The sequence below is a fragment of the Schistocerca americana genome, chromosome 3 (genome assembly GCF_021461395.2).
Source record: "Schistocerca americana isolate TAMUIC-IGC-003095 chromosome 3, iqSchAmer2.1, whole genome shotgun sequence".
NCBI lineage: Eukaryota > Metazoa > Arthropoda > Insecta > Orthoptera > Acrididae > Schistocerca > Schistocerca americana.
The window spans coordinates 706986569-707010176 of NC_060121.1; the positions used below are offsets into that span (position 1 = coordinate 706986569).

At 38.8% G+C, this 23608-nt stretch overlaps 1 protein-coding gene across 1 annotated transcript in view; it reads right to left on the reverse strand.

Annotated features, from left to right (window-relative positions):
* LOC124605329 (vacuolar protein sorting-associated protein 13D) overlaps nt 1–23608 on the reverse strand; it is a 552708-nt gene that overhangs the window by 369398 nt on the left and 159702 nt on the right. Inside the window, exons 19-20 of the mRNA XM_047136935.1 lie at nt 14309–14483; nt 10420–10626 (exon numbers count right to left, since the gene is read on the reverse strand). Coding sequence (XP_046992891.1) covers nt 10420–10626; nt 14309–14483 — 382 coding nt within the window. The remainder of the gene's footprint in view (nt 1–10419; nt 10627–14308; nt 14484–23608) is intronic.

The window sequence follows — 23608 nt, forward strand, 5'->3', positions numbered from 1 at the left end:
CACAACTTTACATGCAAACCGACTCCACAGGTGACGCGTAAAGAAAGTATGACAACGGAAAGGAAATTATCTACATAGTTAAATGTGACAAAAGCATCACTAAGACAGGTGACTGGAATTTGGTAGTGGGAAAAGGAACAGAAGGAAAAATAGCAAGAGAACAAAGAGAACATGGTCTGGGGAAAAGGAATGAATGAGGAAGCCACATTGTAGAATTTTGCACCCAGTATAATTTAATAATTGTTTATCTAAAAACACAGATGATGTGACTTACCGAACGAAAGTGCTGGCAGGTCAATAGACACACAAACGAACACAAACATACACACAAAATTCAAGCTTTCGCAACAAACTGTTGCCTCATCAGGAAAGAGGGAAGGAGAGGGAAAGACAAAAGGATATGGGTTTTAAGGGAGAGGGTAAGGAGTCATTCCAATCCCGGGAGCGGAAAGACTTACCTTAGGGGGAAAAAAGGACAGGTATACACTCGCGCACACACACACACACACACACACACATCCATCTGCACATACACAGACACAAGCAGACATTTGTAAAACTTAGTTGAATAACTAAAGAAGGATGTTGTACGCCTGAAAGAGATCTTGTGATGCTACACAGTTTCAGATTAATTATATGAACGTAAGATATTTTAAAACTAGATTTTAAACTGTTAAGACACCTCCAGGGGGCAGATATGGACTCTGTCCATAACATATCAGTTATCAACTGTAGATTAAAACTCAAAAGAAATTGCAAAATGGTGTGAAGCAAGGAGATGAGACCGGGATAAACTGAAGGAACCAGAGGTTGTTGGGGGTTTTGGTGGGGGCGTTACGTTACACTGGACTTAAACGAGGGAGAGAAATACAGTAGAAGACTAATAACTAGCTTTACAGGTAAAATAGAGAAGGTAGCACAGGATCAAAGATGTAGAAAGACAAAGACTAGATGAAATCACTGGATAGTTCAGGATATATTGACTCTAAGTGACAAAAGAAGAAATTATAAAAATGCAGCAAATGAAGTAGGTAAAAAGGAACGCAGATGTCTACAAAATGAGAATATGCAAACTGGTCAAGCTGGAACAGCTATACGACAAATACAAGGCTGTAAACACATGCATGACTAGTGGGAAGATAGACACCATCTACAGGAAATTTAAAGAATCCTTTGCAGGAAAGAGAAGCAGCTGTATGAGTATCAAGAGCTCAAATAGCACCAAAGACGGGACAGAAAACGTGGAAGGAATATTCAGAGAGTCCATGTAAGGGAAACAAACTTCAGGACAATATTACAGAAAGACAAGAAGAAGTTGGTGAAGATGAGGTGGACAGTATGATACGGCTACATGAACTTGACAAATCACTGAGATATAGGTGAGGAAAAAAAGGGCACCTGGAGTAGATGACATTCGCTCTCAAGCTAGCAATGAGAAAATTTTTCCACCTGATAAGCAAGATGTATGAGACAGGCAAAATACCCTTATATTTCAGAAAGACTGTAATAATTCCAGTTCCACAGAATGGAGGTGCTAACAGGTGTCAATACTATTGAAATATCAATTTAATATTCATAAGTCATGGTTGCAAAATATTCACCCTTTTTTTCCCCTTTCTACTCAGATGACTAGAAAAGCTGTAATACAGTGCCTATTACTTATCTTAGAAGTTAGGTTAAAGAAAGGCAAACCTACATTTAGAGAATTAGTGAATTTAGAGAAAGTAGTTAACAATGTTGAAATCAAATAATGGGAAATTGAGGATGGAACAACAACGTTATGAAAAGTATAGGTTGCTACTCACCATATTGAGGGGAAGTTCATGTGCAGACAGGCACAATAAAAAGACTGCTAAGCATTTGAGTCCAGTGTAAGTGGCCAGACACAATGACACTGTGTGTGTGTGTGTGTGTGTGTGTGTGTGTGTGTGTGTGTGTGTGTTTTCTACTTTAACAAAGGCCTCTTGGCTTGTGTGTGTTCTCTACTTTAACGAAGGCCTCTTGGCTGAAAGCTCAAATGTTTAGCAGATTGCAGATGGCTGGTTGGTTTGTTTGGGGTATAAAGGGACCAAAGTACAGGGTCATTAGTTCCTTTTTCCTGATGCAAGCAAGGCTCAAGGTATAAAAAACACCCAACACCACAACTAAAAAGAAAATGAATGGAACAAATAAAAAGCGAGGAAAACATACACCACAAGGAAAAGTAGAGTAAGGGCTGGCTGATCACAATTATAAAAGAGGATGAGCCAGCCACTTTGCAACACATTAAAATGTCCACCCCAAAAAGACAAGGTGAGATGAACACACGTAGGGAAAAGACGATCATCAAGACAGACAAATGCAAAGAAAGTGAGACAGAGTTAAAATTGAGGGAGGGTGGCCACCTCAGAGAGAAGGCTAAATGCCCACCCTTATACAATATGGAGAAAAAAAAAAACTGGCGAATAAAATGTAAAACTAAATCTGTTGTTGAGGCACTGTTGCCCGACACTGAAGGTAGGGTGCTCGAAGTCTCCTTAAGGGCACGCAGTTTGTTGTGCGTACCAAGATTATGCCATTCCATCTACCAAAGCTGAAGAACCTTGCGGCACAGATGGACTCCTGGATGGTCGCTACCAAAGGATGGTGGGGGTAGCACTGGTCGATAGCTTGTAGGCTGCTCAAGGAGTCAGTAACAGAAGAAATGACTCGCAGAGCATGAGCAGATGCGCTGAAGAGCATGAGAAATGGCAGCCAGCTCTGCAGTGAAAACACTGCAGCCATCTAGCAACAAGTGCTGTTCAATATGTCCTCCATGAATATACGCAAAAGCCAACGTGACCATCAGCCATCGAGCCATCAGTGTAAATCACTTCATGGTCCCAGTACATGTCAAGAATCGAGAAGAAGAGACAGCAGAGAGCTGCGGGAATAACTGAGTCCTTAGGACCATATGAAAGGTCCAGGTAAAACTTTGGCCTAGGTGTACACCTTGGAGCTGTAAGTGAATGGACCTCGAGTATAGGTGGTAAAGGCAAGGACTCCACTTCAGACAGAAGAGATCAGACACAAACAGCAATCTTAAGCCCTGACCTGGGCCTCCGATGCGGGAGATGAGCCGCCATGGATGGGAAAAGGAGATGGTAATACGGATGCTCAGGAGAACTATGAATGTGTGCAACATAACAGGCGAGAAGTTGTGCACGTCTAACCTTCAATGGAGGGTCTCCGGTCTCCACTACAATGCTGGTCACCAGACTCTTCCTAAAAGCTCCTGTTGCCAGTCGAACACCACTGTGGTGCACTGGGTCGAGTAAACGCAATGCTGAGGGCACCACCGAACCACAAACCAAACTCCCATAGTCAAGGCGGGATTGAAGAAGGGCTCTGAAGAGCTGCAGCAGCGTAGAGTGATCTGTAACCCAGTTGATGTTGCTCAGGCAGCAGAGAGCACTGAGGTGCTGCCAGCACTTCCGCTTCAGCTGACAAAAATGAGGAAGCCACGCCAATCAGGTGTTAAAAACCAGTCCTAAGAATTGATATGTCTCCACTACAGTGAGTGGATCATTAAGGTAAAGTTTTGGTTCTGGATGAACGGTGTGATGCCAACAGAAGTGCATGACACACAACTTCACAGCTGAAAATTGGAAGCCGTGGGCTAGAGCTTATGACTGCACCTTGTGGATAGCTGCTGCTAGACCATTAATGGCTGCTAAAAATAGAGATACACTCAATATAGAGCCCTGCAGGCCCCCATTCTCCTGGATATGAGAGGAACTATAGGAGGCACAAACTCGGACATGGAAAGAACGGAGCAATATGAAATTTTGGATAGAAATCAGGAACGGGACCCGGAGACCCCATTCACATAATGTGGCAAGGATATGATGTCCGCAGGTCGTGTCGTAAGCTTGTCGTAAATCAAAAATGGCGGCAACCAGGTGTTGGCATCGGGTAAACGCTGTTCAGAAGGCGGACTCGAGGGAAACTAGTTTATCAATGGTAGAGTGACCCTGGCAGAAACTGCCCTAGCATGGAGCCAGTATGTCTCGTGACTCCTGGACCCAACACAAACGCCAGCTAACCGGACATTCTAACAACTTACAAAGAACGTTGGTGAGGCTCATGGGGCAATATCTATCCACACCAAGCAGGTTTTCACCGGGTTTGACCACTGGAATGATGGTGATCTCCCGCCATTGTGATGGAAAGATGCCATCGCACCTGATCCGGTTGAAGATGATGAGGAGATGTCGCTTTTAGTCGGACGAGAGATATTTGATCATCTGACTGTGGATAGGATCTGGCCCAGGAGCTGTGTCGGGGCAATGTGCAAGGACACTGAGGAGCTCCCACTCTGTAAATGGAGCACTATAGGGTTCACTATGACGTTCAGTGAATGAGGGGGCTTTCCTTTGCACCCGCTGTTTGAGGGTGCGAAATGCTGGGGGATAATTCTCTGACGCGGAGGCTCGAGCATAGTGCTCAGCAATTGCGTTTGCATCAGTAGATAACACAGCATTGACGTTAATGCCAGTAACACCTGTTGGGGTCTGGTACTCACAAACACATCTGATCTTCGTCCAGACTTGGAAAGGTGATGTATGTCATCCAATGGTCGAGACGTACTTCTCCCAACATGCCGGTTTCTGTCTTTTTATAAGCTGGCGAACGTGGGCACAGAGCCGTTTAAAAGCTATTAGGTGGTCTAGGGAAGGGAGCCACTTATGTTGCTGTAGAGCTCGCCGACACTCTTTAATGGCCTCAGCAATTTCCGACGACCACCAAGGTACTGACTTTCTCAGGGGCACTCTAAAGAACTAGGGATCGTGTTTTCCACTGCAGAAGCGATTATTCTAGTGACCTCCTCAACTACCACATTGATGGCACCATGTGGGGGAGATTCAACGGTGACAGCAGGGGTGAAAGCTTCCCAGTCTGCCTTGTTTAAAGCCCATCATGGTAGACGTCTGGCGGAATGGCGCTGGGGGAGCGACAGGATGATGGGAAAGTGATCAGTACCACACAAGTCAAGTGGGCTCTCCAGTGGACAGATGGGACAAGTCATGGGCTGCAGAGGGATAAATCAATGGCCGAGTAAGTGCCACAAGCAACACTGAAATGTGTGGGGGGCCCAGTATTTAAGAGGCAGAGGTCAAGTAGAGACAGGAAAGATTCAACTGGCCAGTAAGCACAGTGCCACACCACAAGGGGTTATGGGCATTCAAATCTCCCAAAAGTAGGAAAGGTTTAGGGAGTTGATGAATCAGTGCAGCCAATGTGTTCAGGGGTACTTCACCATCTGGAGGATGTATATGTTGCAGACAGTTATTTCCTGTATTGTCCTTATCCTGAAAGCCACAGCTTCAACAGGGGTTTGACGGGGCACAGGGTCACTGCATACTGAGTTCAGGACATAGAGTGTCAGGTGGAGTTTGTGTCTATTATAGTTGCTACGGTTCTTGTAATATCCCCTTTAGCTGTGAAGGGCAGGGGTCTACATTGCCAGGAACCAGGTATCCTGGAAGGCAATGCAGAAAGCAGGTGTAAAGCTTAACAGTTGCCGTAGCTCAGCCAGGTGGTGGAAAAAACCGCAGCAATCCCACTGAAGGGTGATGTTATCATGAGGCTGGAAAGACATGAAGCATAAAGGAGACAGGTTACGCCTCAGGGTCATCTGCTGCCGCGGATTGAGTATTTGTATCTATTCCTATTGTGGATGAGGCATCAGTGAGATCCAGGTCCTCAGGGGATGTTGAGATTTCCATCTCATTTGCAGGGAGTGGTGGTGTTGGGGCCACCAGAGGGTCCTTTCTCTTAGCAGACTTCTTTGTTTGCTTGCCCTCTCACTTCTCTTTAGGGGCTTGCTGGTAGGACTTCTCTGAAGTAGCTTCAGGCACGGATGACGACCGTGAAGCTCTTCATCCAGCAGCTTTTGGCTCCTTTAGCCACTGGCGAGTGTCCACTGTGGCATTAGTGGAGACCTTGGGAAAGAGGGTCCCAAGGGACCCCTTCCACACCAGTGGAGCCGGAGGAGGCTGTTACTTCTCCAACTGGGAGGAGGGGACCAATGTCCCCTGTGGTTGGTGGGGGGGTGCTTGCTCCCGATGTAGGTACTTTGGGAGCAACGGAAGGAGATTTTTCCCCCTACCACCAAAGAGTCAGATGTATTCTGGAGGCCCAGAGTTATAAGAACTGAAAGGCAGAAAAAGGAAATACACAGTGGCAAAGGTAGTGAGAGACAGTTGTAACCTATCCCCAGTGTTATCCAGTCTGTGCAATGAGCAAGCTGTGAAGGAAACCAATGAGAAATTTAGAAAAGGAACTAAAGTTCAAGGAGAAGAAACAATAACTTTATGGTTTGCCAATGGCATTGTAATTCTGTCAGCAATTGAACAGAAAGGATAGTATCTTTAAAAGAAATTATAAGCTTAATATCAACAGTAGAGTAATGGAACACTGTCGAATTAAATCAGGTATTGCTCAAGGAACTAGACTAGGTAATGACACATTAACAATAGCAGGTGAGGTTTCCTTTTTTAGCTACAAAATGAATGATGTTGGCTAAAATAGAGTGAATGTAAAATGCGGACTGGCAATTATAAAAGCATTTCTGAAAAAGAGGAATTTGTTAATATCACATATAAATTTAAGTGTAAAGAATTTTTTTCCTGAACATATTTGTCTGTTGTGAAGCTTTGTATGGAATTGGAATGTGGATTACAAGCAATTCACTGAAGAAGAGAATAAAAGCTTTTAAACTCTTATACTACCAAAGAATGCTACAAGTTAGGTGGGTAATTCTAACAACAAATGAGGAGGTACTGAATCGAATTGAGGAAAAATAAAATTTATCTCACAACTAGATTAATGTAAGGGCTTGTTGATGGGACACATCCTGAAGCATCAAGGAACTGTCAACCTGGTGATGGAATTAACTGTGGGGGTTAAAAATTGTAAAGGGAAGCCAATGCTTGAATACAGTGAGCACTTTCAAATGAATGTACGTCATGGTAATGTGGAGATGAAGAGGAGGCTTGCACAAGAAATTAGCATGGAGAACAGTTTCAAAACCAGTCTCTGGACTAAAGGCCACAACAATAATACATCTGAACGCAAAAATTTGAGGAAAGAGACCTGATTTGCAGAACATGACAATATTATTCTAACAAAACAATGCACATGCCCACAGAAGTGTCTTGGCAAGCGGAAATTTGAGGGATCTGACATACAAACTTTTGGTACATCTGCCCTATTCCCCAGATTTGGTTTCCTCAGACTTCCATCTCTTCCCAAAAATCAATCTTCTTTTGCTGGTCAGTAGTTTTTGTGCAACCAAAAAACAATAGCAGCTATACGTGGGTATTTTGCAGCACTTACAGAACACAACAGAGATAGAATAATGTCACACTGCTGGATGGTGTATGTTGATGTTAAAAAGAGATTATGGTGAAAAAATTTTTTTAAATCATAAATTCTCATTTTCACTATCAGGCCAAGAAAAAGTAAAGAATATTAGGGTGTAACATCCCATCAACAATGAGGTCATCAGAGGCAGATTATGAGACCAAGAACTTTTCAGACCACCCTCAATATGAATGTTGCTTTCTCTCTATTTCAGATCAGTGATGTCACATTTCCATAACATTCTAATTAATAGAACTACAACTGCTGAGTATTCTGCTCTCATACGGTATGCTCTCTGCAATCAATGTCTGAACACAATATGCCTTTTCATTGATGAGAAGAATTGTTTGGTGACCACATGCATTTTCAGCTCCTGTTTCATAAAAGGGGCAGGACACAACAAAAAATTTCTATTCTTAAAAAATATGCTCACTTTGTAGTGTACATCTTCCTGGAGAGTTTCCTTTATAAAACATACATCTCTGAGGACATATAAGACATCTTATTTGATCTTAAGTGTAAGGAAGTGCAGCACCACATCTCTTCGCACAACATTCTTAAATCAACCTTTATACTTTCACCAGGGATTGTCATATCTGAAACGAAGGACTATCAGTATCAACACTTTTTCTGCTACTATCAATGTGCATTGTTTTGTTGCCTGATTTTGTTTATTACTTGTTTTTAAAGTCTTGTTGTGTGGTTTTGTGAATTTCAAGTCACTTTTCATTTCGCTGTGTTGTTTTGTGCTTGTTTGTGGCATATTATCACACAAGATGCCTAGAATTCATCGCTTCAAACATAAACAATGTCACCAGGGCAACACATACACATTAAAGTGTGCTACAACAAATAGTACACCAGTGGCAGAAGACTGCAACCTCTCAGTGCCAGTAAATGTATCAACACCAAGGGCTTCAAGAAAGAAATTTGTTCTTGGCACTAATGAAAATGGAGGCTGTGAATCTGAGGGTTCATGCAGTAGTGTTGTTGATATTAATACACTATCACAGTTAATATTTGACAATGTTATGAGCAAGCATTGCTTTGGCATGCAGTGTGTTTCTATGGTGGAAGATGAAAATGCAAGGAATGGCCTTGTAACAAACGTATCTGTACTCTGCAGCAAATGCAAACTTGGTGCATCTTGCATGCCATCTACAATCATAAACAAAGGCTATGATGTGGATGTGAGGGTAGAGTATGGTAAGCGCTATATTGGTAGGGGAGAGAAGCAGCAAGAACGTTTTGAGCTGTGATGAATCTTCCACCTCAGCCAGGAAAATTTGAGGCATATTGTTGCTGAGGGCACACTTTGTTGAATGGCATTGTTACAGCAACATCTGTTGACACTGGCTACGTATTAAATGTTGAAGTTTTTAGCAAATCTTATCACAGTTGTGTGAAAGGGATTCCAGATCATGAATGTAATATGAACTATAAGGGCTCAAGTAGAGGTATGGTAATACAGGGAGCTGTCAGCTTGTTTACCAGATCTGTTGGCATCCCACAGCCTGTGATATGTGAAGTATATTGTTAATGGTGACAGTAAAGCTTTACTTGAGGTTCAAAAATGTGCTCCATATGGAACTGACACTATTGTGCAGAAATTAAGAATATGTAGGGCATGTACAGAAAATACATAGCACTAGACTTAGAAAGCTGAGACAAGATTTGTCGTAAAAAAAAAAAAAAAAATAATGATCTGATGGGAAGGAAATCAAACGGAGAGGGTGACTGACTGATGCAAAAAATTGACAAGCTACAAATATACTGTAGATTGGCAATAAGATGAAATACAGGGGATTTGAAAACATGAAGCAACCATTTTGGCTTTATAGTTCCACAAAAGGTCCACAAACAATAATCCTACTCACAATTTGTGCCCAAAGGGAAGTGAACCATGGTGTGGCTACTTAAAGTCAATTGCTGGTGGTGAAGAATATTATCACAGGAATTCTCCACCAGTTGCTGTAATGTTTATGGACTTTTTGAATGAGAAATTACTGAAGACATGTCTACATGGTGGTACCCAACACCCAAAAGGGAATTTTAATCAGTGTGATGGAAAGATTTCCAAAAACAATTTTTGGGGGAAGAAACACACTTGGTATTGCTGCTTATGATGCAGTTTCATGTTTTAATGATGGTGCGCAAAGCAGGAAATATGTTTCAGAGAAAATAGGAACCACGCATGGAGTGAACTGTACAAAAGCTTTGTATGCAATAGATAGAGAACATGTAGTGAAAGCAGAAAAATAAGTTTTGGAAGTGACAAATTCAAGATGAGTGTATCATACAATTGTGAAAAAAAAGAAAACTGATACAGAAAGTGAAAAATAACCTGCTTATAGGCTGGAAAATTCTAAAAGAATGCCAAAAACAACCTGAAACTTAACAGGCATTTTCTGCAAAACACAAATTTGTGTATGTAGGTACATTAATACCCAAAGCAAAGGTCCTATTACTTTCAAACTTTGCGTGCTTATAAAAAACAACCTCCTTAATGCAAAACACTATAATTTTCCACATCTATTAAAAAGTGATGGAAATTGAGATAATTAAATAAGAATTTTGAGTTTTTCTACACATGAAGTTTAAAATGTAAGTACTCATTCATTTTTTCAACAATTAAATAAACTCAAAGAATTCCCAACACCAGCAAGTATGTTTAGTATGTTCAGTAAAATTCATCAAAGAATCTGTCTTACTTATGAAGAAAAGTATACCTACATCAAAAGGTGATTCCAAAAGTTAGAGAAAAACTGATGAGATTTTACATGCAAAAAAATATTCTGTTAGGTTTTGGAACTTCCACTACTAAGAGTGTGAATCCTGCCTTCTTCCTCGTCATGCTGAAAAAGTTTTTTGAATTTATTAGGAAAAGTATTGGTAGTAGAAATTAAAATGTCCTGTGGTCTCTCTCCAGCTTTCAGTCAGTCATGGCAATAATTCCTACTCCAGGTAGTATCAAAGCTTCAATTCGTGTTTGTAAAATTAAACTCTTTTTCCATTAAGAAAGATATTACTTACTTTATATTGATGACTTGATCTAGAATTCCATCCTCACTGGGACTGTATGGTGTCTGTGTACTTGTTACACTATCCATCAGATCAGCTGCAGATTGTGAGACACTGCTCTGACCTCTTCGTTTTGGAGAAGGTGTCTCGGAACCAATGGCAGTAAGTGACGTGGACAACTTGTTGTTTGTATAAAAAGTCTGAGCTAGTAGCTCTGTCCTGTTAACAAAAGTTAAATATGAAGATTTAACCTGAATAAGCAAATAAACCTTGTCTATTTTAGAAAGTCTGACCACATGCTCATTAATTTCACAAACAATACAATCAGAAATACAGTTACAATATCCTAAAAACAAATATTGTTAAATTTATCAAATGAAATTTCTATATGGTCTACCATACATTAATTTTGCCATAAATAAAACCTCACAGCCAATCCCATCACAAAGAATAAAACTATCTCATCTTCAGAAAAGATCAACTGTGCATGGATGAAATTATGTACTTCAGTAGTACACATGGAAGACAGTGAAGGGTAAGTGGAAAACAGAAAGAGATGGGAGAAGGACATAAAGAAAGATGATGATTATGATGATGATGATGATGATGATAAGGAGGAGGAGGAGGAGGAGGAGGAGCTACTGCATTACACAGAATTTTATTCATTTTAATCAAGTGACACCTATTTCTAAAGTTTTAGATGTTGATCGGTCATCATTTCCATTACCTTTAGAACAGAAAGAAAATGATCTTGCGTGCACAAGATAGGTTTATTTAATCTTCATATGTGATGTATTTAGCCTGTTCTAGGCATCATCAGACCATCTGGCAAAACTACAAACTTGTATAAGTATAAATTGACATTGAAGAACACAATAAATGAATAAATTAAAAATAACAAGAGGAACTCAGGGCCACAAATGTGTTTCAGGGGGTGGTGAGAGATACAAATTTCAACTCAAAGTGTTGCACCATATCTGAGCTTACCAACAAGCATTCTTGCTAGTATTGAACAGAATTAAGAGTCCCAAAGGCCTGGGAGGTAACAGCCAGATAGCCACCGTCAATGCTTCATTACATCACCTCGAAGCAAAATGAAAGAAAGTAATAACAGTAGGAAAGATAAAACTACTAAAGTATGCAAGGGGTACGTAACATAGGCAAACAGGTATATTCAGTGAGAAGAAAAAACTCACAAGTGCAAAATAAACTCTTATAAAGGCTAGATTAATACACCTTTGGCAAATGATTGGGCATTCTAATAATAGAGAAATAGCTAAAATTTATAACTAAAATTTTTAGTAAAAATATTAAGCAATGCTAAACCGGAAAATTAACTGAAACGATGATAACTTACACACAAAGAAACCACCCCACAAACACAAATATGGTCTGTTCACAATGCTGTGAGCACCTGCTGTCTTGCTGGCAACTAGACTGCCAGAGTAAGTGTCAACGCCCAGTGGAGACATAGTGAGGAAAGGTTCACAGGATGGTGCATTGAAACATAATTAATTGTTGGCTAGTGCTTAAATAAAAATAATCAATAAGTAATATAAGTGGCAACCATCATTTAAAGATATGCATCTTAACATCAAAAAATGTTTGATGTTTAGAAAAGTCTTGTTCTTTTAAAATTCAAAAGTTTTAAAAAGACATGCTTAGAAATTTCGAACTCTTCCAATAAACTCAGTTTCTTACCTTTGTTGGCCACAAGAAGGGTTTTAATGTTTTCTAAATATGGGGGTCGATGACCACAAGATCTGAGGTGTTGGGCAAAGAAGGAAATTTTTTCACTTGACCTTTTCTGTCAGTAGATATGAAGCAGCATTTATTGCATGGGAGAGCCCTTCAAAAAAATCTTTAACATTAGTATACCAAAATAGTTTAACCAAGTTGTATGAAAATGACCCATGAAATGAAATAGCCACAAGTGTACTTTCGCACACTGTGGATGTAAGTGAATAATAGTGGAGACTACATCGCTTTTCCACTCGTCATATAAACAGTTCATCAGTGAAAGGCTTTAACCATTTTTATGTGCTACAAAGGACAGATTGTCTAACTCTTTGTTGATATTGCTGTCAGAGAGAGGGAGTTCACACATTCATGTTACCGCAGCTCTAAAATAGCTGTGTTTATAGCTCCTTGTATGATTGGAGGAGGAGTGCACTGTTGAAAAACTAGTAGAAGGCTTTCAAAAATATTGAAGGTGATTTTACTGTCATTCAACTGTTGAGAGTGGTCAAGATAATTTAAGATCCCATCTTGGTCCATTATTGCATAAATGAAGATTAACTTAGGGTAACACTGACTGAACTCTTCAATCAATGACCCAGTCTCTTTGCAAGTGCAATCATCAGAACATCATCCACATATCTCTTGTACAAGATCAGTTTTTCACCAATAGAGCATTTTCATTTAATATATTCAGGTCCAAAAAGATTGACAAATGGATCAGCCAGGAAATCAGAGAGGCAACTGCCAATTGTGACACTGTCTCCTTGTTTGTAAAAGAAACTGTTAAAAGAAAAGTGATTATGGGAAATTAATATTTCCAGAAGGCCAGTGATCTCGTAAACTTTCTCTATTAAGGACTCTTTTTGCAATCAAGAATTTACACTTCCGTACAGGTTTTTTATATCTGGGGAGAGTAGAGAACAATTTTTGGGTTGGGCAGACAAGTGCCTTGTAGGCAGGTAATTAACTGTTTCCCATTACAAATCTAATAAATGAACAAGTGTTTTGAAAAGAGCCAACAGTTTTTGATAATATGATTTGTATCTTTAACTGATGGTTGCCACTTATATTACTTTTTGATCATTTTTATTTAAGCCTGAGCCATCAATTATGTTTCAATGCACCATCCTGTGAGCCTTTCCTCACTATGTCTCCACTGGGCCTTGACACTTGTTTGGCAGTCTAGTTGTCAGCATGACAGCGCATGCTCACTGTATTATTGTAAACAGACAATATTTGCGTTCATGGGATGGTTTCTTCATGGGTAAGTTATCATCATTACAGTTAGTTTTCCAATTTAGCATTGCTTCTCACTTCGTTGCTTCACATTTTTATTAAAAATTTTTGCTGTTTCTTCATTCTTATTAATGCCCAGTCATTTGCCAAAGGCGGATTAGCTGAGTCATTATAGGGGTTTATTTTGCACTCTTGAGTTTTTTCTGTACACTGACTATGCCTATTTGCCTAAGTTAGGTACCCTTTGCACAATTTAGTAGCTTCCTTTTTCTTACTGCCATTACCTTTTTTCATGTTGTTTCTACCTGATGTAATGAAGCATCAACAGTGGACACCTGGTTGTTCCTACCAGTTCTACGGGACTATTAATTACGTTCAACATCTTGTTATGATTAGCAAGAATGTTTATCAGTAAGACAGTTATGGTGCAATATTTTATGAGTTGAAATTAATATATGTCACCACCCCAGAAACACAAATGTGGCCCTGTGTCCACAGTCCAATTGGGGTTATGTCTTCATCTTTTTATTTTTAAGTCATTCATTTATTGTTGCCTTTAATAGCAATACAGTTTGTAATTTCTCCAAATGGTCTGATGATGCCTACAACGGGCGGAACATGATGCCTGTAAAGATTAAATGAACTTATTTTGTGCAACCAAGACTGTTTTTTCTGTTCTAAAGATCTATTATGCTCATGGCAATAGTGCCACTGTGACAATCATCGAGTGGACTGATTTTAATTTCCATTACCCGTAATGGTGTAATAACAAATGTTGAAGATAAAGGGAAATTACTACATACAGTCTAGTTCATCTCTTATACAGTCTAGTTTATCTCTTGGACAGCCTGACTGAGAAGTATCTTACAATATACATCATCAATAAATGTTCTGACTGTTTACTGCTGCAAGCATGTTGACTTACCGAGCTTGAACCAGCCCTATTGCCATTTCTGTAGCAGCTGATTTTATAGATCGAGCCAAATTTGTGAGATACTGCTGAAACTCTGCAACACAACACTGCAATTCTGCCACAATTTGAGGTGAGTGTGTATACCATACAGACGCCATACGGATCTTTATTTCTGGCCATTTCAAACCTATATGAACATCAAAACATTTTACATTTAATCGTGTAGACAGCTGATTATGTTATGTGCCACATATACTGTTACTGTACTTCTGTATTTCACACATATATGAAGATTTCTCATGTTTCAAAAAAAAAAAAAAAACAACCAATTTTTGAAAATACAATGTTTCAAAAAGTTTGAAATTAGCATCATTTAGATATAGTAGGTGAGTTTCAGAAGATCACATACAGACAGTTAAACATTCTTACGGATACATACAGGACTGTAAAAAATATACTGCTAATTGGTGCCCTGATTTTCAAGTCGAGCTCTCAATGCATAAGGTGCTTCCAAACACTCAATGTGAAGTAAAATTCCAAAACATCCAATAAATGACCAATTACATTTAGAGAAGATCATCACTGGCATACTGCTGTCAAGAAACCATCCTCAAGTATCTCATAATATGAACAGGTACATCACCACAATGATACAATTAGTCCTCAATGTTCATGAAAGCAGTTAAGAGCATGACTGAAATTTCAGTCTTTGAAACTTTCATACAAAGTAACAAAAGAGCAGAATCATCCCCACAAATATGATCATAATGCAATGGTTCCATAAGTACACTTCACATGCTGGAACATGTTATTAATCAGATATTCTTTTAATCAAAATACTATCAAAACACCACATCATTTACTATTAACAGTGGAGGAACATTGTGCATGACAGTGAATCAGTGGTCACTAATATAATATAGAGGGGATGGTTAGCATTGGTGAACATAACAATAGAAAGCAGCTTTCTGAACACCACATCCTTCGGCCTCGCAACACCTGGGTTTTCTCATCTTCCCCAACCAATCCCCCTTCTCTTTCCTCCCTGTGGATGGAACTAATAGTTTTGAAAGCCAAAAATAGTTTTTTCACTTTTAAATATGACTAACAGCAGCACTGGAGTTTCACTTCCAGAAGGTACAAACTGGCCAGCCATTTTATCTCTTTGTAATATTCATAGTTTTCTCAAAAGTATTTTCTTTTGATACAACGGTACATCACATTAGACAAAAACAAGGCTTGGAGTGGCCCTCAGTACATCATACAAATAAAACAAACAACGGAATAGGTCCTAGAAAAAGAACCTACGGGAACATATTGTATTATTGTTTTCCACTTTGAAAAATAATTTACTGCATTTGAAATGATAATCACCCTATGTCTTCCTTTAGACAATTACTCTTTGCAGAGGTGTCTAGAATTTTTTTTATTTTTAAATCTTTAGTGAAGTAACTTTGGTCATTATTTCCTTTCAGTTAACTGGTTTCAATTAATTTTGTCATTGCAGTACTTTGCAGCGTCATTTAAATCTTGGTACTGACTGCTTCATTTGCTCTCATTTTTTCCACCTACCCATTCTTTTTTCATTGGAGTCTTTGTGGGTGTGATTATAATTATTTTTATACATTAACATCAATTTGATTTCTTCCATTTTATTATCTTATATTTTCATCCAAGTTAACAAATTCATTTCTATTCCTGATTTTGTTTGAATTTTGTTTTATTTACAATTCCTTCTTATGTTTAAATCTTCATCTGCATTATTTTGGCCATAGTATAACAAGAATTTACATTTTAAATGTTTTTATGATAATTACCATCCAAAAAACATAGATTTTGTAATGAAAATACATTTTTGACATCATTGCAGAGCCAATTAATACATTATTTTGTCTCTTATTCATTAACCAACAGCACAGGAGTTTCAGACATTAAATATTATGACAGACAAAAAAAAATAATTAAAATCACATGAACAAAGACTCTATATTTAAAAAAAAAATGCACTCAGGCACAAGAAAATATGCAGGTTTACCCCGGACAATAGTATAAAAACACCCAGGACTTACCTGGACACCCTCAAAACTAGGACAAATCAGGGGAAACCTGGACGTATGGTAGCCTTAAGTATGCAATACATAGGAACTGAGTATACAGGAACAGTTAACACACAATCAGGCAAGTGATCAAGTGTGCTTTACAGTTCCTTCCATTCCTTGAGCCCGAATCACAAAGCCATGCCTTGCTATTTACATTTTCAGACTGTACAAGTATTGCAAGTAAGGGTTTTTTTTCAATTCCATGCCATTTTCTATACATCAGTTGCAGTACATCGTACTTTTCACTTTTGTTGTATAGAAATGCATAATTTTTAATTCTGCAGTGCTGTTTTGCAGTCAAAGCTACATACAATGCCTTCAAGACGAACTAGCAATAGTTTGTACCATTTCAATTAAAAAGAAAGTAATACCACAAAACGCATCTTCATGCAGTTGGAGGTTCATTTGGAAATTTAGGGAGACACTTAAGAAACATCTGACTCAACAACCTACTCTGATTCATCTTCCGTATTGGCTGGTGAACCGTGCTTCAGACCTCAGCACTATACATCACACTCAAGTTTCCTAAGCCCTCAGTGCACTAAACTTCATCAAAGATTTGGGTGAAATTCGATTGAGAAGCAGTGGTTTTAATGCCACAACAAAACCAAAAAGTCATTAGTATTGTAAAAACAGATAAATACTTAGCTGAACTAATTTTACACAGGCTGTCTGACCTGTTACTTTGGTGGGAACGAGAAAAGTAATGTATCCTCACTTGCAAAAATTGTCCATGCCCAGCTAGTTCAGTTCTTGCAGACACATTTTTCAAAAGCTGGTCAAGTAATGACTGAGAAAAGAAATAGGTTGCTAACAAACAATATGTCTAAAATAATTTTTGTACGATATAATGGCTTGTAAATATTTCACTAAGAAAAAGTAATGTAAATGTAACATTATTTTGAATAAATATTTGTTTGCACTTCGAGCATAGATTTTTTTTTTAATTTTTATTTATTTATTTATTTATTTTTTTTTTTTTTCACACAAAATTCATTTATTGTATATCTAAATATTTCTTTCTAATGATATGAATATAATAGAGGGAAACATTCCATGTGGGAAAAATGATGTAACTTACCAAACAAAAGTGTTGGCATGTTGATAGACACACAAACACACACACATACACACACACACACACACACACACACACACACACACACACACACACACACACACACAAAATTCAAGCTTTCGCAACCAACAGTTGCTTCATCAGGAAAGAGGGAAGGAGAGGGAAAGACGAAAGGATGTGGGTTTTAAGGGAGAAGGTAAGGAGTCATTGCAATCCCGGGAGCGGCAAGACTTACCTTAGGGGGAAAAAAGGACAGGTATACACACGCGCGCACACACACACACACACACACACACACACACACACACACACACACACATACAGACACAAGCAGACATTTGTAAAGGCCAAAGCAACCGTTGGTTGCGAAAGCTTGAATTTTGTGTGTGTGTTTGTGTTTGTTTGTCTGTCTATCAACATGCCAACGCTTTCGTTTGGTAAGTTACATCATCTTTGTTTTTAAATATTTCTTTCACATCATAAGAAAAAAAATTTGTGAAATAAGAATAAGTAATTCCTTTTTCCAGACTATCAGATATCAAAAAGGGCTGGAAGCAGATAAAAGATCTTGGTAACAATTGGAATAATTTGATCTATAGTGATTCCTACAGTCAAGAGAACAAAAAGACGGTCAGAAAGTGAGCTTTCGGCCAATAAGGCTTTTGTTGGAAATAGACAAAACGCACACACACATGCAACTCACACACACATGACTACAGTCTCTGGGGCTGCTGAGACCAGACTGACACTGTGATCGTGTGTGTGTGTGTGTGTGTGTGTGTGTGTGTGTGTGTGTGTGTGTGTGTTCTGTTTCCGACGAAGGCCTTTTTGCCCAAAAGTTCACCTTCTGGCAGTCTTTTCGTTGTGTCTATCTGTGACTCAGTATCTCTGCTATATGGTGAGCCGCAACTACTCTTTCCATGATACTGTAACATTCTATCTTGGATTTTCCATCGTTTGCAGTTGGAAAAAAAGGCCATTAAATTTTTGTAGGCAGTAAAATTTTGCTTTCTAATTGATTAGCATCAGGTTTTTTTCTAAGTGGTCTTATCTACATCTACATCTACATCTACGTGGCTACTCTGCTACTCACAATAAAGTGCCTGGCGGAGGGTTCAAGCTGCCTCTCTACCGTTCCACTCTCGAACAGCACGTGAGAAAAACGTGCACTTACATTTTTCTGCACGAGCCCTGATTTCTCTTATTTTATCATGATGATCATTTCTCCCTATGTAGGTGGGTGCCAACAGAATGTTTTCACAATCGGAGGAGAAAACTGGCGATTGAAATTTCATGAGAAGATCCCATCGCAATGAAAAACGCCTTTGTTTTAATGACTGCCACTCCAATTCAAGTAGGATGTCTGTGACCTTAACTCCCCTATTTCGTGATAATACAAAACGAGCTGCCCTTCTTTGTACTTATTTATTGGTACTTTAAGGTGAAAAAAAGACCTATACAGTTCACTTGAACTGTTTCTTCAAACTAGTTCAACAAGAAGAATTGTCTTCAAGGAATGGTTCTGTAAAAAGTATTACTTAGCCCATCTCTAATTCCTTGGTTTTAGTAATTGATCAATTTAATAAGATGCAATGGAGATTTGTCTCAACTAAAAGAATACAGAAATGGAATCCATGAGTAATTCTGCAGCTCTTATTGATATCAAATGAAAATATATTTAATTTCTGAGTAACATGTTCAACAATTTTTAAGTTCACTATTCATCAATAAGCTTCATGGTACCAGAAGTATGCAATGCTTTGATAGAAGGACCAGAAGATTTCATTAAGGGATGTTTGAAATAACAATACAATTATTATTATTTTTATTTTATTTTTGTTACCAGCAGCCAACTGTTTACACTATCAGTTCCCACTTCAGGTATGTCTCGAGGCAGTATGAAACTAATGGCATCAAATGCCAACTGCTTCCACGTCTCCTATGCAACTTCTTTGTCTCGCATTTGGCACAGGTTCGAAGACTTCAGAATCTTTTGTATGCCTCATCAAGTGTGAGTCCCAGCTGATCCAACTGCTTTTTTTCAGACTGTGATCTTTTTATACATTAACCTGGCATGAATGAGGTGAGAAATTGTTACACAAGCTATGAGGTGGCTATGAGATACCCAAAACCCTGATGACTGATTTTTGATACTATAATCGTGTATTAAGTATTTTTTACTTGGGATATTAATAATGGTGTCTATTAAACAAGATGAGTAAGTAAAATACTATGTTTAAGATATAAAACCTTTTTTTGGGAGAAATAATGAGGTGCCTATATTTCCTCAGAAAAGTACAAGTTTCAGAAGTTTAACTTTTTTTTTTTTTTTTTTTTTTTTTTTTTTTTTTTTTTTTTTCCTTACAAAATTCGAACAAAATCACAGATGAGGTGCTACAGCTGTTGCTATTGGTCAATGCACACCATGAACAGAGCACCAGACACAGTGTAGACGGCAGAGGGAACGCCTAGCACAACGTAGGAATAAATACCGGACTCGTTCCACACTGCAATCAGTATCAGACAGCACCTAAAGAAGACTGCGAGTCACGCAGTTGAAATATTGTGCAGAAAAGACGTGAATAACTGGCAGAAACCTGATTGATCAACATGACAACGCCTTGCTGGGAAAGCTTGAAGAATTACATTAGAAGTCCCTATGGTGAGCAAACGTATTTAAATATTAGAAAGCTAGACAAGCTTCGACAACGGAAGAGCAGACTGCTCAGTTCTCTCTGTTTCCTGCTGTGATGCCGAGAAGATGACGTGGTTCCAGTATTTGCAGAATCAAACATCACATAAATTCGAGAGCAGCCAACAGAATTGAACATTGAGCGAGCTTAGCATTGGTCAGGGAGAGAGTACGTAACATGTGCCACCGAATTGATGTGATGTCCAGAGAGTTGCTGGCTCTACACATTTTTATAGCAAATTCTCTAACCAGACAAGACTGGGACCGAGTTGATGGCACCTTCTGGACCCTAGCTGAGTGCACAAGAAAGAAATCGGCGTGTTGACAAATAGTCAAGTTTGAACGTCTTAACAAAAAGTACAGCTGAACGAGGATGCTCGCACTGTCGTCAACCTGAGTGAGAAAGAACTGGACGCGACCACCTTGAAAGTATTGAGCAAGGGTCTCAATTTTGCAATTACCCCCAGAAATATTCCTGTTGCGGCCTTCATCAGTGCGGTAGAGCAGGTGGCCTTGGAACCCAGCACTCTATCTTCTGAAGATGCAATGTACATAACATCCAGACCCCAAGGGACTCAAGTATAAGGATAGAATTAGAGATGACAGCCGAGTACATGTAACTAAGGATGTACATGAAATGGCACCTCAGACAACATACAAAGTATCTGAGGATGATCTTCCGAGTCTTGAGCAATGATTTGAACACAATTGGCCTGAAAATGATGCTGCAGCCAATCCTGGGTCGGGGACAAGAATTCGGATGGAACGCCTAACACGACACAGCATGGTAACAGAACGTCCTAATTCACAGAAGGGCTCAAATGACGCCATTCAGAACTTAATCCAGCTATACTGACAACGGATAATAACCAAAAAGTACGTGCACAGCATTCGAAACAGCCGTGGCTAGAAGAAAATGCTACAGCCGTTGCTATTGGTCGGCGCACACCACGAACAAAGCGCCAGATGCGACTAGGGAAGCTTGAAGAATTACAAATTACAGATTCTTTGATTAATTAACATAATGATATTATCTTCTAATTATAAAACAGAAAAAGAAAATAAAAGGTCTTACAAGATCAATTAGCTCAGCACCAAAATTACACCTACCGATCAGCACATTCTTCGCACGTAAAAATCGCTTCCTCCGTACATATTGACTACTCACACTTGGAACAACAATGTTTTGTTTTCCTGGTCTCACCACACCTGACATATCTACCAGTCAGTTTTTTTTGGAACTGGTGATGAAGTTTCTCCCAGTTGATCAGCAATCCTCTTTCGAATTTCTCTTGGAAGACCTACATTTTCTTGCCTAATGCAAAGACTGTCATTTATCAGATTCAACTCTAAATTACAAATGAAATCTCAGCACTTCATGCGTGTTTTGTCACCTTTGTTATTTTCTCTGTAGACTGTGATGGCATTTATGGCAGCCATATTGAGTATACCATAAAAAATTGTCAGGCCAACGTTAGCTGTTGCAGGCAACATCATAAGTGGCACTCAGTTCATTTGTGACATCGACACCAGCTTAAGTTGCATTGTAATAAGTGATCATTTCTGGTTTTCTTTTATCACCTGTCGATTGGTCTATGTTTTTATCATGGTGTAATGCTGACATAATCAGCTCAACATTTTTTTAAGGTATGTAGGACACCAATATAACATCATTCTGGAATCCAAATCGAGAACTACATACTTCAATTCCTTTTTTGAAAATCTCACGTACACTTGCCTTGTTTTTATGGGCTGTGCCAGCAGAAGTCAATGAATGTTCTTTCAAGAGATGGATGATAAGGGGGTAACTAGTAAACCAATTATTGAACATCAAATTCAAATTCCAAAATGGTTTACAATATCATATGCTTTATTACTAAGCTGGTAAGGCCCTGGTAGTCTTTTCCCGAGTATACTTCCAGTTTGAGGATATAGAATGTCTTTACATTTACAGGAGCATATATTTTTATGCCGTATTTGGCTGGTTGGTCTGTCATGTATACACGGAAAGGACATCTCCCTCAGAAAGACAACAGCATCTCATCAATATTAAGGTTCTCAAACAGCATATAGTGTTGTTTAATATTTTCTGCAAAATTATCAAAAATATCTCTTATAGCAGCCAGACTGTCAGTCTTTTTCCTTTCATCCCAGGTGTTCTTATCATAGAATCTCAAATAATTTTTGAGAAAGCAAAATCTCAGCAGTGACTTTGTAGTCTGAAAGATTGCAACTCCAGTGCACCTGTATGCCACAAATAGTTCAAGTTTTGTCTATTTGAGCAGTTTAGGCCCGCTAGATACAAAAGTTCCATAAATGCCTTCAAATCCTCCAAAGTTGCATTGTTCATGTGGTACTGCTCTTTATTTTCTGGATTTTTCCCCTGATATTCCTTATTTGATTGTTTGTATGTCTAAGTATAGTATTCAACATACTGTTTGTTATAAAAAGACTCCAACATTCAGTCTCCATTTTGACACATTTTGCAGAACCTTTTACACCTGCATAATTGGTAATAATATTCTCTAAATGAATATAGGACAATACTTCATCCATTTTGTACCATACCTCAGGTGCCTGACTGAGCCAATAACACAGATTTTGGCTCTTCCAACTCATACAAAATACCCTCTAGCTCCGAATCACTTTCTTCACTTCATTGAAAAACTCTGTCAATCTCTTCTTCACTCTCAGAGTCACAGGAACTAGCATTTGAACAGTTTTCTGAAACTACTTCTAGTAGTTCTTGTAGCCCATGTTTATTTTCTTCATAAGACTTCTTGAGAAATATAAAATCTAAAAATAAGTCAAAGAATACTGTAAATAACTATATATCTCACAAACTTGCTGACAGCTTAAAAATGTAACACTGACTACGAGATCGGGTGTGACGTACACAAGCCACCTTTGCACACATGTATCTCCCTCCGATGCTGGTGCAACAATAAATTCAACACTGCATCTTTCCTATCCCTCCCTTACCTCCAGCTACTGTGACAGCAAGATTTGTGTGGCAACAATGACTTTCAATAATCAGCACTTCAAAACACCTCAGGTATAACATACCCAACCTCACTCACACCGGGTTAATTTTGACATCCCATAGCTCAGCACATAGATGAATTGCATTTATAAAACTCACAGTTCTCTCATTTTTCCACTTCTACATTGCTGTACACAACACACAACTACAAAATACATGGCTATATGTACACATGCACAGGAAACAAAGGTTAGAGCAAGAGGGAAACATTTACAGACAGAGACGGAGGTAGATACTGCTCTGCAATACGAAATATTCTCCACCTTCAGTGGATAACACCAGCAATCCTTTGGCAATTACCTGCAACAGCTACCAACAGCAGTACTGTCCAGCTATACGGCAAAATTGCAGCAATGTTTATGGCAACGATCGTGCAGCCAAAAATTACCATAAAATATGG